A 12,735-nucleotide genomic window follows, 5' to 3' on the forward strand; every position below is an offset into this window, starting at 1 on the left:
CTGACTACGAGTTTGGAGGACAGGGTTACTCTGTCACAAAAATGACGGATATTGCAGGGTTTTTATTGTGTTGTGTTTTGTCTGTCTGCTCTGTGTCACAGCTATCAGGGGGATAAACCCAAGTTCAAAATATTGAAACTGTGTTTTACCATAACAGGTTGCTTGACTTATTCTGTGGTAAACTCACAACCACTCAAACTTTTCATTACACACTTTCTGACACATGCCTTAAATTTGTTGTGTTTAGTCATATTAAACTGCTTTGCTCCCTTTGTGTTTAGGTGTGCAGGATAAAATACCCCAAATACATGAAAATGTACAAAGATTTAAGGTAGTTCATTGGAATATTTTTGGCCTTTTCCTTTTTCTCTGTCCACTAACCTCAAGCAAGATCATAATGGCAGAACAAGATATGAGACAGATGGATTATTTAAATCAGTTTAGTTCTTACCATGGGCCATGCGATGAAACCAATAGTATCCAAAGTCGACCCCAATAAAAGTCAACCACCATGTCCACGGCGAGTCCCACGGCAACTCAAAGAGTCGGTAGTTATTCCAGAAATAGATATAAGTACTCAGCTCAATACCCCTGAAGAGCACACTGAAAAAAAGCACAAATTGTATCAAATTTAAATGTATATGCATCTTTGCTTTTGTCAATTAGATTGGAAGCTAGAAATAGGCTTGATCACAAAAGAGTGTGCCAGGACAATTTCATACAATGTCTTATGACCACAAACCACAAACCTTTTTAGCTCCTTTTGCTCCCTTTATTCCAAATTACAACTTGCTTGCAAATATGGAGTAATCACATAGCTTGAGGGTAAGCCTATTACAACATTGATTATATTCCCATTAAAGGTCGGATGCTTGTTTCAAGACACATGTACAGTAGCCAGCAGTTATCACTCTAAAGCTGCTTCTGATGTTTTTCATGAACAAACAAGGAGATCCAAAATGGTGTTTCAGAAGAAGGGATTGAGTTTTGTAGTGTTCAAGGAAATCTGCTCCTGAAGAACTGCAAGACAACTGCTCAAGCCATAAAGATCATCCTCTAAACGCACATCAGTATGTTTGTGAATGGAAACACTAGCAACATCCAAGGTGCTTCTCATCAGTCGTGCATAGAGAATCAAAAGTCAGAGGGGCAGAAGTGAACTTTGAGACACACCGATATACATGAGTAAGGAGCTTTGTCATCAAGGCGCCATGTTTACAAATTGTGTGTGACCTCAAATGAATTGTCAAGAACAACTGATAACCATGATGGTAAAACTAATATGAGACGATGTAGTAAAAAGTACTGGCTTGTGATCATTAGTGTAACAAGACACTAAAGTGTCAAAGAGGAGAAAAGACAGACTTTGTTTTTTCTCTATATTAAATAAATTTACATCAAACTTTAAGAAACAATGTTGACAATATTATGCATATTATTAAGAAAAAAATAAGATAATTTAGTTTATTTAGATTTAAAAAAGCAAGTTCATATTTGATAGACTGAAAAGGAGTAGCATTATGACAACTAAGAAAGTATGTCCCTAGGGGTCCTCAATGCCGCTATAACAGAGGTTTAAAAAAGTTTCTCCAATTTCCTTGTAACTCAGCAGCAGAAAATGGAAATCTGTATGGTATCTAAGGATCCAAGAATAGTAGTGTTGGTCGTGGCCCTTTTTGCAGGGTCATCCCTGAACTTTTTGCCTTCAACCTCTATTTTTTTCTGACCTGTTGTTGGCTATGTTATGACTCTGGGCACTTTACCACTGCTGATTTGTGCTAAAGTGCATATGCTCTCCATATTAAAAATCAATGTATGGATTAGTGATTCCATGATTGGCTTGTTTGGTTTACTTGTCAGAACCTTGTATAGTGCACTGCGTGTGCCCAGGGCATGTAAATCCAAATGCTGCTAGTGGCCTTGCAGCACTGGTTGTGCCACCCCCAGTAGCAGCCTTGTAAAATGTGTCTAAGGCCTGTGTGCAGTCTGGTACTGTCATGCTCACTGGGCAAGTGCACCCACTTGCCAGTCCCTAAACCTTCCCTTTTCTTCATATCAGACACCCCTATGGTAGGCCGAAGGGCAGGGTGCATTGCAAGTATGAGGTAGGACAAGCCCTGATGTGTGTGGCATGTCATAATAGTGAATTACAGCCATTTCCATTTTTCACTATTGCAAGGCTACCTGTTCTCCATAGGCCAGAATGGGTAGTTAGATTATTACATTTTATAATCCTAACTGACTCAGGGAACACAGTACAAGTTCGAGTTTAGTATGCCTGAACTCAGAATGATAAAATACTTCTTTTAGTGAAGTTGGTTTTACCATCTGTGTTTGAAAATACCACTTTTAGAAAGTAGGTATTTTCTTGTCTAACTATCCAAAGCCTGCCTCTGCTAGGTTGTGTATTCCATGTCTGGAGTTTGAGTGACAGGGCTGGGGGAATCCAGGAGACAGAATGAGTCAGCCCAGTGGTGAATAGAGAGATCTGCATCTAGATGGGAGGGAGAAGTTGCACCTGGGACCTGAATAGGACTGTGCCTGCCCCCCACAGTGCTGGCTCCACCCCCTGTGGTGCGTCAGATGTCTCTGCCCTGCACTGTTAAAGGAGATAAGGAATCATGTCAACAAAGTGCTCCACAGCTGTGCTTTCCCTCCACAATGCTGGCTCCACCTCCTGTGGGGCGTATGATGTTTCTGTCCTGTAGTGTGAAAGGAAAGAAGGAGTCATGTAAACAGAGTGCTCCAGAATTGGTTTGGACTGGGGTATAAATATTGGGACCCTGATCTCAAGAAATTAAATCACTTTTGGACTACAAGAAGAAACCTTTGCTGAGGAGAGGAACCTGAAGAAACTGAGGAGAGACTATCCCAAAGCTGAAGTGCTGCTTGGGGGATTGGCCTGCAGTGGTTGCCTGACTGCCAAAGGAAGGAGAAAGGAACTTTGAGTACTTTATTTTCAACTTGTGACGGATCTCCAAAGGCTTGGAAAAGAGCTTGCCTCCTGCTGAAGTCTCAGGGACAACAGACTTCAAAACCCAGCTTCCCAGAGTTCTTTAGAAGTGCTTGCTACTGTTTTGGGCCTTCTGAGGGACTGCGTGTCTCAAGGAGCAGGAAGCGCAACTCACGAAAAAGAAGCGTGTCGCCGTCGCTGCTGCTGCCGTCACATCGTGAATGTTGGCGCCGTAACTGTCGTATTGCAAAGCATCAGGAGAAGAGTCTCACAACGAAGGAGAAGTGTGTCGCCGTCGCTGCGGTCGCCTCGTGGATGTCGGCGCTGTAGCTGGCGTTTTGCACCGCATCGAGAAAAGCACCTCGCATCCCTGGAGAAGCGCGCCACCGTCGGAGCTGCTGCCATCGCATCTTGGATGTGGCCGCTGTCGTTGTCGCATTATGAGGAAGCCTCTCGCAACGTCAGAGAAGAGTGCCGCAGCTGAGGCTGTTGCCGTCGCATCACTGAACAATGGTGTTGCCGCTGCAGTTGACGCATTGAACCGAGACTTCTCACATCCTCGGAGAAGCGTACCGCATCTGGAAGATCTTCACGTCTTTATTTCTCTGCACCGGAACTTTGCTGCATGTCCATCGCTGCAACATTACTTGTTGTGGAAGAGCAACGCATCGTAAGGTACATTGACGCAAAGTGTCGCATCTTAAGAACTGAACTGATCTAAGCTAAAACTACCATTTTTAAGTATAGTATAGTGGATTTGTGTCATTTGTGGTCTTGTGTTAAGTCTATATAAAGAATACTTATTTTTTATATAAACCTTCTGTGGTGTCCATTTGTAGTGTTGTCACTGGGTTACTGTATATGTGGTCAAAATGCTTTACACACTGCCTCGGAGATAAGCCTGTCTGCTCATGCCAAGCTACCAAGGGGGTGACCAGGGGTTATTTTCGGAGTGTACCCCCTTAATCTGACTAGAGGCAAGGGTCCCTATTTGTCACAAGTACCTATCTGTGCCAACTAGAGATCCCCAAATATAACAAGAAGGAAGGGAAGGCCGAGTAACCTCAGTCCCTCTGAGTCTCCAGGGCAGTCTCTGCCCACCACCCCTCAAGCTGCACCCACCAGCATTGTTATTTCTAAAATGATGGTTGTTCTCCCTTAATTTTGATATCTATCGGTCAATAGGCTGATTCTGCTTACTACCCACATTTGTTAGCACCTTAAATCCCACATGGTCTCCTTACTATGGGCAGGCAAACAAACCAGGGTATCTAGGGACCTAATTTCACTTCCACTCCTTCAGGGAGACATGGGTACACCAAATATTATGCTACATGCTTACTGCGTACAAGCACAAGTTTTACACTTCTGGCTATACACAAACCCCTTTCAGCCACATGTAGCTGTAGACATATACTGCACTGCTCCAGATGTGCTAGTGATGACCCTGTATTGTCCCTATGTGTACAGTAATCTGTTTCACGTACAGTACACTAAAGCCCTTGGATCGATTATGCTTTATAGGAATTTCTTAAAATATCCCCCCCAGCGAAAGAAGAAATTGGTTTGGTTTGGGTGCCCCGGACAAACTAGTACACTCATCAATCATGCATAGATGTTTTATGAGCGCCCTCCTATGGTGCAACTCCAATAGAGCCTAAAATAGGTAGACATTTCTATTACTCTAGGCTTGATTAAGACTTTGGCAGTCCTCCAACGGTGCCGCCTCCGCGCCTCCTGCTGGAGGAAAGCCATGGCCGTGGTGCACCCGCCCACCCGATTACGAATGGAATCCATGGCGGTAGGTACAGCAGTGGTCTGTTAGGCTCATGGTAGAGCCTAATATGGTTGCTTTGAGAGCACTGATAGCATGTTTCTGCAAGGTGTGGCATTCAGGACACACCGTGCAGGAACTGGGGGTGCAAATCCAGGGCGGCACAAAATGTGCCCCTTGCATACACCCCAAGGCCTAGGAGCGGTATCCTGGATCCCTGGCAGATGTAGCAGTTTGTAGGGCTCCAACTTCCATACTTGTAATACTGTGGGTGGGCCTGCAGTGTGGCAATGGTCAGATCGCCACCGCAGCTTTTTTGATGGTGAATTACTCCAAAAGAGCCAGTCCCTTTCTGAAAAGTAAAACCTTCTTTTGTTAAAGCAATGCATAGTTTTGTTAGGGATGGTGACTGTTGTACAACTTGTCATCTTGTTGATAGTGGCAGCAGACAAGAGTTGGGAGGTTGGTTACACACTTTGCTATTTTTTTAAGGTACATGATTTGCTCCTTTATTATCTGTGAGGCCTATTTAGGAGGGTTCTAATGTGTACCTCCAGCTCCAATCTTGTAACTATTTGTAATTCTCAGCATAGTATTTACTTGTTAGCTATTTTAGTGTTACTGTGTATTTTGCTAAGCTCAGGCACACTAGCCCCCAGCAAGTCTAATTCTTAGACTGGTTTGCCTAACTACCTTGAAAGGTTATTTCTAAAAGGGGTCTCCAGTCTGCGGCTCCAAAGTATGGAGACCCCAAGACAGCAGAGCTGTAGGCACAAACCAAGAGACAGCAGGAGACAAGTCGAAGCACAGAAGGGAGGAAGAGATGACACCGGTCCTAAAGAGCCTTCAAGTCCTATTCGAAGGACCAAGACAGGGGTTTGCAGTGCGCTGGGTCACCATCCAAGCAGGAGAAACAGGCAGCCTCATATACAAAGAACTGACACTGACAGAACCGGGGACCAGTAACTTTTGACTGAATTGGGACCTCTCCATCCAGATTCATCACGATGGCAGGTAAAATCAATAAATGAAAGGCCCAAATGCACCGAGGATCCCAAAAGAAATGTTATTCAATATAGTGTGTAACTCATCACTCATCCCACTCTCATTAAAGACCTATCATTCTTAACAGCCTATAATTAAGTGACGCATCTCACGTTTCCCACATCCGCACCACAAACCCTTCCATGTGTAGGTGCTCTTTACAAAAGTCATATAAATATGATGGAACATATTCATATTTGCAGCCATTTCCTTTATATCTGAAAGTGATTTACCTCAACCGGTCTGAGAGAAACTGGATTGTTAACTGGGAATTCAACAAAGTTAAACAATCTATAGCATTTAGAGCAAAAACCACATTTCATAGAGGAATACTGGTTCTGACATAATTGCTGAGAGTCAAATTGACTTTTTTCTCCACGTGGAAAATGTGCATTAATGGTAAAATATAAAAACAGGAACAATTTTAAAATAATGCAAAGGAACACCATTTTATGATTAAAACAAAACCAAATCAGTGAAATTCGGTTACGCGAAAATAAAGGTAATTCCCTTTAAAAAGTTCAAAAGCAGCTATTGACTAGAATTACGAATGGAAAAGGTCAATCAATCAATCAATCAAAAAATGTATATAGCGCGCTACTCACCCGGAGGGTCTCAAGGCGCTTGGGGAAGGGGGGGTCTGCTACTGCTCGAACAGTCAGGTCTTGAGTTGCTTCCTGAAGGAGAGGTGGTCTTGGGTCTGGCGGAGGTGGATGGGGAGGGAATTCCATGTCTTGGCTGCCAGGTAGGAGAAGGATCTTCCTCCCATGGTGGCTATTCGGATGCGTGGAACGGCGGCGAGGGCTTGGTTGGTCGAACGAAGTTGGCGGGAGGGAGTGTAGAACGTCAGGCGGTTGTTGAGGTACCTGGGGCCCAGGTCATGGAGAGCCTTGTGTGCGTGGGTGAGGAGACGGAACTTGATTCTCTTGTTGACGGGGAGCCAGTGCAGGTCTCTCAGGTGTCCGGAGATGTGGCTGCGGTGGGGGATGTCCAGGATAAGTCGTGCGGAGGAGTTCTGGATGCGTTGGAGTCTCTTCTGTAGTTTGGCTGTGGTTCCGTTGTAGAGGGTGTTTCCGTAGTCCAATCGACTGGTGACTAGTGCCTGTGTGACCGTCTTCCTGATTTCGGTGGGGATCCATCGGAAGATCTTCCGGAGCATGCGTAGGATGTTGAAGCACGAGGCCGAGACGGCGTTGAGTTGTCTGGTCATCGAGAGGGAGGAGTCCAGGATGAAGCCCAGGTTGCGTGCGTGGTCTGTTGATTTGGGTGCGCTGCCCAGGGCAGGGGGCCACCAGGAGTCGTCCCAGGCGGAGGAAGATGGTCCCAGGATGAGGACTTCCGTCTTGTCTGAGTTGAGTTTGAAGCGGCTGTTCTTCATCCACTCGGCTACTTCTTTATCCCTTCGTGAAGGTTGGGTCTGGCGGTGGCTGGGTCGTTGGTGAGGGAGAGGATCAGCTGAGTGTTGTCGGCGTAGGAGATGATGTTGAGGTTGTGTTGGCGTGCGATGGCCGCGAGGGGGCTCAGGTAGATGTTGAAGAGGGTGGGGCTGAGTGATGATCCTTGTGGTACGACACAAATGACTTTGGTGGCCTCGGATCTGAACGGGGGGAGGCGGACTTTTTAGGTTCTTCTGGCGAGGAACGAGATGATCCACTACAGAGCCTTCTCTTGGATTCCGATGTTCCTGAGGCGTTGTACTAGGGTGCGGTGGCAGACAGTGTCAAATGCTGCGGAGAGGTCCAGGAGGATGAGGGCAGCTGTTTCCCCTTTGTCGAGCAGGGCTCGGATGTCGTCAGTGGCTGCGATGAGGGCGGTCTCGGTGCTGTGGTTGGCTCGGAAGCCGGACTGCGAGGGGTCGAGGGATCCGTTCGTCTCGAGGAAGGCGGCAAGCTGTCGCTTGACGGTCTTCTCGATGACTTTTGCAGGAAACGGGAGGAGGGAGATGGGGCGGAAGTTCTTGAGGTCGGTGGGGTCAGCTGATGGTTTCTTCAGGAGGGCGCTGAGTTCGGCATGCTTCCAGCTCTCCGGGAAGGTGGCGGTGCTGAAGGAGCAGTTGATGACGTCTCGGAGTTGAGGTGCGATGACGGAGGTGGCCTTGTTGAAGATGTGGTGGGGGCATGGGTCGGTTGGTGATCCGGAGTGGATGGTGTTCATCCTGTGGATGGTGTCTTCAGTGCTGACCGGGGTCCAGGCGCGGAGGGTTATGGTGGGAGGCGTCGGTTCAGTGGTTGGGTGCATGGGCTGTGTGCCGAAGCTGTTGTGGATGTCGGCGATCTTGCTGTGGAAGAACGAGGCGAGTGAGTCGCAGAGTTCTTGCGAGGGGGTGATGTCGTTGGTCCCGGCGTTGGGGTTCGAGAGCTCTTTGACGATGTTGAAGACTTCTTTGCTGTTGAGTGCGTTGTTGTCTAGTCGTTCCTTGAATGCTGTCTTCTTGGTGGCGTGGATCAACTGGTGGTGTTTGCGGGTGGCGTGCTTGAGGGCGGTCATGTTGTCTGTAGTCGGGTCTTTGCACCAGGCTTTCTCGAGGGTGGGGCAGTTCTTCTTGGAGTTCATGAGATTGTCGTTGAACCAGGAAGCCTTCTTGCTGCCGGGTCTGCTGGGATGGTTTTTCAGGGGTGCGAGGTCATCAGCGCAGTTGGTGATCCACTGTGTGAGGTTGTTGGCTGCCTGGTTGAGGTCCGTTGAGCTGGCGGGAGGATTCCGGTTCAGGGATGTGAGGAGCTGGTCGGAGGTGATCTTGTTCCAGCTCCTGTGGGGAACCTGTTGCGGGTGGTGGTGGGTCGTGGTCCTTTTGAAGCTGAAGTGGACGCAGCTGTGGTCTGTCCAGTGGAGTCCGGTGGAGTGACTGACGGAGACGTCCTTGCTGGAGGAGAAGACGGGGTCGAGCGTGTGTCCGGCATAGTGGGTGGGGGTGTTCACCAGTTGCTTGAGTCCGAGGTTGGCGAGGTTGTCCAGCAGGGTGGTGGTGTTGCTGTCCTTGTTGTTCTCCAGGTGGAAGTTGAGGTCCCCTAGGAGGATGTAGTCAGCGGAGGAGAGGGCGTGCGGGCTGATGAAGTCTGCGATGTCTTCGCTGAATTGTGTGCGGGGTCCTGGGGGTCTGTAGATGAGGGTACCTCTGAGTGTGGTCTTGGGGTCGGTGTGTATCTGGAAGTGGAGGTGTTTGGCGGCGGTGAGGGTGTCGTCGGAGTTGGTCGTGATGCGGATGGTGGTCTTGCGGACGATGGCGATGCCTCCTCCTGTCTGGTTGACGCGGTCCCTCCAGGTGATCTTGTATCCGTCCGGGATGGCGATGGCGATGTCGGGCGCTGAGGAGGCGTTCATCCATGTTTCCGTGAGGAAGGCGACGTCTGGAGATGTGGTGTCGAGCAGGTTCCAGAGTTCCACGGCGTGTCTGTGGACGGAGCGGGTGTTGAGCAGGATGCACTTCAGGTGGTTGCTGCTGGTGCTCGGCTTGGCGGGTGCGGTGCAGGTCCGGATGCAGGAGAAGTTGCAGAATCGGCAGCGGAAGGGTCCGTGGGTGCGTCGCGGGGTGGCTCGGTAGCATCAGGGGATTCTGCCGATGTTGAGTGCGTTGAGTGTGGCGGCGTCGTAAGTCCGGCGGGTGGGCTGGCATCCTCGGGGGCCAGGGGTTCTGGCGCTGGGTGCGGTCCAGGCGCGGACGGGCGCAGATGGGCTTGCCTTTGGCGTGCCTTCGGCGCACAATCGGCGCGCCCGCTGCGCGTGACCGCTGCGCGTGCGTGGAGGCGTCATAAGAAGGGAGCCGGGAGGGAGGGTCCGCTGGGTGGCGGGAGCGGGGGGACCAATCGGCTGGCGGGGGGCGGGCCGCAGCGGCAAGAAAGTCGAGTGCGGGCAGGCGGCTCAGCGGCGGCTGGGTCGCCTGCAGGAACAGGTAGCAGGTAGCTGGTAGCAGGAGGAGCGTGGGGGCGACCAGGCCTAGGCAAGGCTCAGTGGTCGCTCCTGAAGAGAAGGTAGAGTCTCCTTAAGAAGGGAGCCGGGAGGGAGGGTCCTCTGGGTGGCGGGAGCGGGGGGACCAATCGGCTGGGGGGGGGGGCCGCAGGGAGGCAGCGGCGGGAAAGTCGAGTGCGGGCGGGCGGGTGGCTCAGCGGCGGCTGGGTCGCCTGCAGAAACAGGTAGTAGGTAGCTGGTAGCAGGAGGAGCGTGGGGGCGACCAGGCCTAGGCAAGGCCTGGTCGCCCCCACGCCAAAAGGTGATGTTAAACAGTAGGACATGGGTGACTGGGGGCTGGGTGCATTTTGAGGCAAACTGTGATGGAGTGAGGATTGGGTAAATTGTTATAGTTCAACAGTTTTACGTTCATACTTAATCTCTAAAACCGAAGTCAAAAATAATTAAAAGGGTTCCCTTAGGACACCATGGACAAAACAGGGCCCACAGGACTGGTATATAACATTTGGGAGCTTAATAAAGCTACAACGAATTTTAGCACTAAAAGCTCAGAGCTGGAAAAACATATACCCTGTTGCAACTTCTCTACAGAGTGCAATTTGGCGATTTTTTGTTCTCTTGTGCTGTGTGGTGGAACTTAGATTGAGCTGTGCCATGTTACGTCAGATAAATGCTCCCCACTATCCTTCAAGAGCTTAGAGCTTCACAGGAAAAAAAAGTCTGTTGAGGTGAACAAACTCGAACACTCTTGCCTCTTGGGACTCCTACATATTTCCAGAAAGGAGAATATATTCCAATTGGTCTCTCCTAAGTATTACAAACATGCTAGGGCACCTGCCAAAGTCCCTTGCCTACTTGTTGTCTGGTTCTTCTTCTAAGTTGCCTTCATCTCCATGTTGACAACAGCCCAGGTTCTCTGTCCTTTGAGATTCGCCTTCAGAACTTTGGTCTCACCAGCAAAAAAGTATACAAGTCCTCATTCTTCCCATAGACAGACTGGTCTATTCTGACAACAGTACTTTGTATTGCCTCTCCTAGTTTCAGGAGTCGTCTTATTTACAGGCAGTGAGAATTCCAAATATAGGAGTAATGCAGGAGTTGGTGGTAGAAATCCACTAGCTTACCCTGCAATTGTCCCCACATGGTACCCTTTCTAACTTTTAAGGAACTTTTTCTGCCGGATTTCCAAAATTATTATTGAAAGAACTATCCTTAATATTTTATGAAAGGCTAACTCAGCTTTCTGATCTCCTCAATCTCACCTATGGGCTTCTCTATGAAAAAGAGATATCACAGTCTCCCCACTAGTGGAAAACAAATTTAAATTGCTACTGTACTCTCCTACTTGACAGGTGGCAATGTGCGTGTGGGAAGGCCAATTTCAAAGACCCAGTCACAGTATGCTCTGTCACTGGAATGTGACTGAAACATTACAAGGGATAGTTGCCCAAAATGTACTCCGAATGTGAGCCGACCACCATATTTAGAGATCCTTGCCTAACTGGCTAAGATCCCTGTGCCTGCAGTGCATTCATCAATGCAGCAGAGGCATTGTAACCACATGTGAATGCGGAGGCCATGCCATGCTTTATCATGCGCCTCTGCATTTCATTTTGGTTTTCAGACACAAGTCCTTAAAATGGGGATTTGTCTAATTTGAGGAGGTTTTGCTACATGTGCTTCAGGACATTTTTTAATTTTTCCTTCCAAGATCTGCCATGTGTTGCATGGCGGACTCAGAAAGGAAAATGTATTGATGTTGCTGCAAACTTTGTCACTACTGTAATCTGGTGATCATGGTCTGGACAATTAACTGATCTAGAAACAGAGAAAACAGAGTCTTAGCAGAGACTTTCCCAGAAGTATGCTTCAAAATCTGTGACTGGTGTACCTTTAGAGGCACAGTACAAGATATGTTTTTGAATTCCACAAAGCATTAAATCTGCTCCCGTTAAGGAGTAACTTTAAGGGTTCTGATTTACTACTTTTCCTGTAAATTTCCCGTTTATGAACCATGTCTTGAAATTAAGGAGTAATTCAACTGAACAAGCAAGTAAGGTGTGACAAGACTAATTACAAAACAACTCTGTGTAATAGCTCTAAATGACTAGAGTATTCAATGAGAAAGCTTCTCTTCCACTGCATCTAAAAACGTATTTCCTCCCCACAACTAGACAGGGTAGCCCAGGCAGGATATCTGCTGTAATACTACGAAAATACAAATTGCATGCAGGTGTTAGAAAACCTCTTCATCAAGAACAAAGAGGCTAAATAAGCCTACATAGGGTCGGGCACTCTTTTACTTTAATGAGGTTCTATTGAGTGAACTGAAGAACAACAAATCACAGTCTATAACTGAGTTCTGAAGCATCAACTGTAGCTGTAGAGTTACTGGTAGTGGGCGTGGTAGGTACTTGAGGGCTAAAAAGCTGGGTGAGACAACACCATCTGATGCACAGAGTGTTGGTCATGCGAGAGCCAAAGGACTTGCCAAGATGGTTGAATCCTTATAACTACCCACTTGCCATAGAGAATCCTTGCGCCTCCTGAAGTGATGTTGGACCTTTTGAAAAACATGTAATATATCATAGACATTTTGTTTTGGCGATTAGTCAATAATGAGAGGTTGATGAAAGTTTCAAAATGTTATTTATCATAAGGTTAGAGACTCTAATTATCTTTATTCAACTTAGTAAGTATACAGAAATATAATATTAGATTGGTTAAACTCAGCATTAAAATACACAGTGTTCCACAAAGAAACCTAGTAAGCTAACTAAGGGACCTATACTAAATAGGACACATAAATAGTTCCTTTGGAAAAGGGAGAGTAAGAGATGAATTTCTCATAAAGATTAGTTCTGGAATCCAGCTAAGTTCCCTACAGCTGCAGTAACAACGGTAAATAAGAATGCGGTCCTTGCAGTAGCCTTGATCAAAAATAATCCAAGTAACTTAGAGATAAAGCAGAATCAGACACCTCAGGAAATAGTTATGGAAATCAAATCTTCATAAGAAAAGTCTTAGGATAGGAAAAAATCCACCAGCAGGACCACTG

General features: G+C 47.5%; 1 protein-coding gene across 2 annotated transcripts in view; it reads right to left on the bottom strand.

Moving 5' to 3' along the window:
• AGMO (alkylglycerol monooxygenase) overlaps positions 1–12,735 on the bottom strand; it is a 744,553-nt gene that overhangs the window by 636,206 nt on the left and 95,612 nt on the right. For both annotated transcript variants that reach the window (XM_078663767.1, XM_078663766.1), the window contains exon 4: positions 452–603. In XM_078663767.1, the coding sequence (XP_078519893.1) occupies positions 452–603 (152 nt within the window). The remainder of the gene's footprint in view (positions 1–451; positions 604–12,735) is intronic.

Source organism: Lissotriton helveticus, chromosome 10 (genome assembly GCF_964261635.1).
Source record: "Lissotriton helveticus chromosome 10, aLisHel1.1, whole genome shotgun sequence".
NCBI lineage: Eukaryota > Metazoa > Chordata > Amphibia > Caudata > Salamandridae > Lissotriton > Lissotriton helveticus.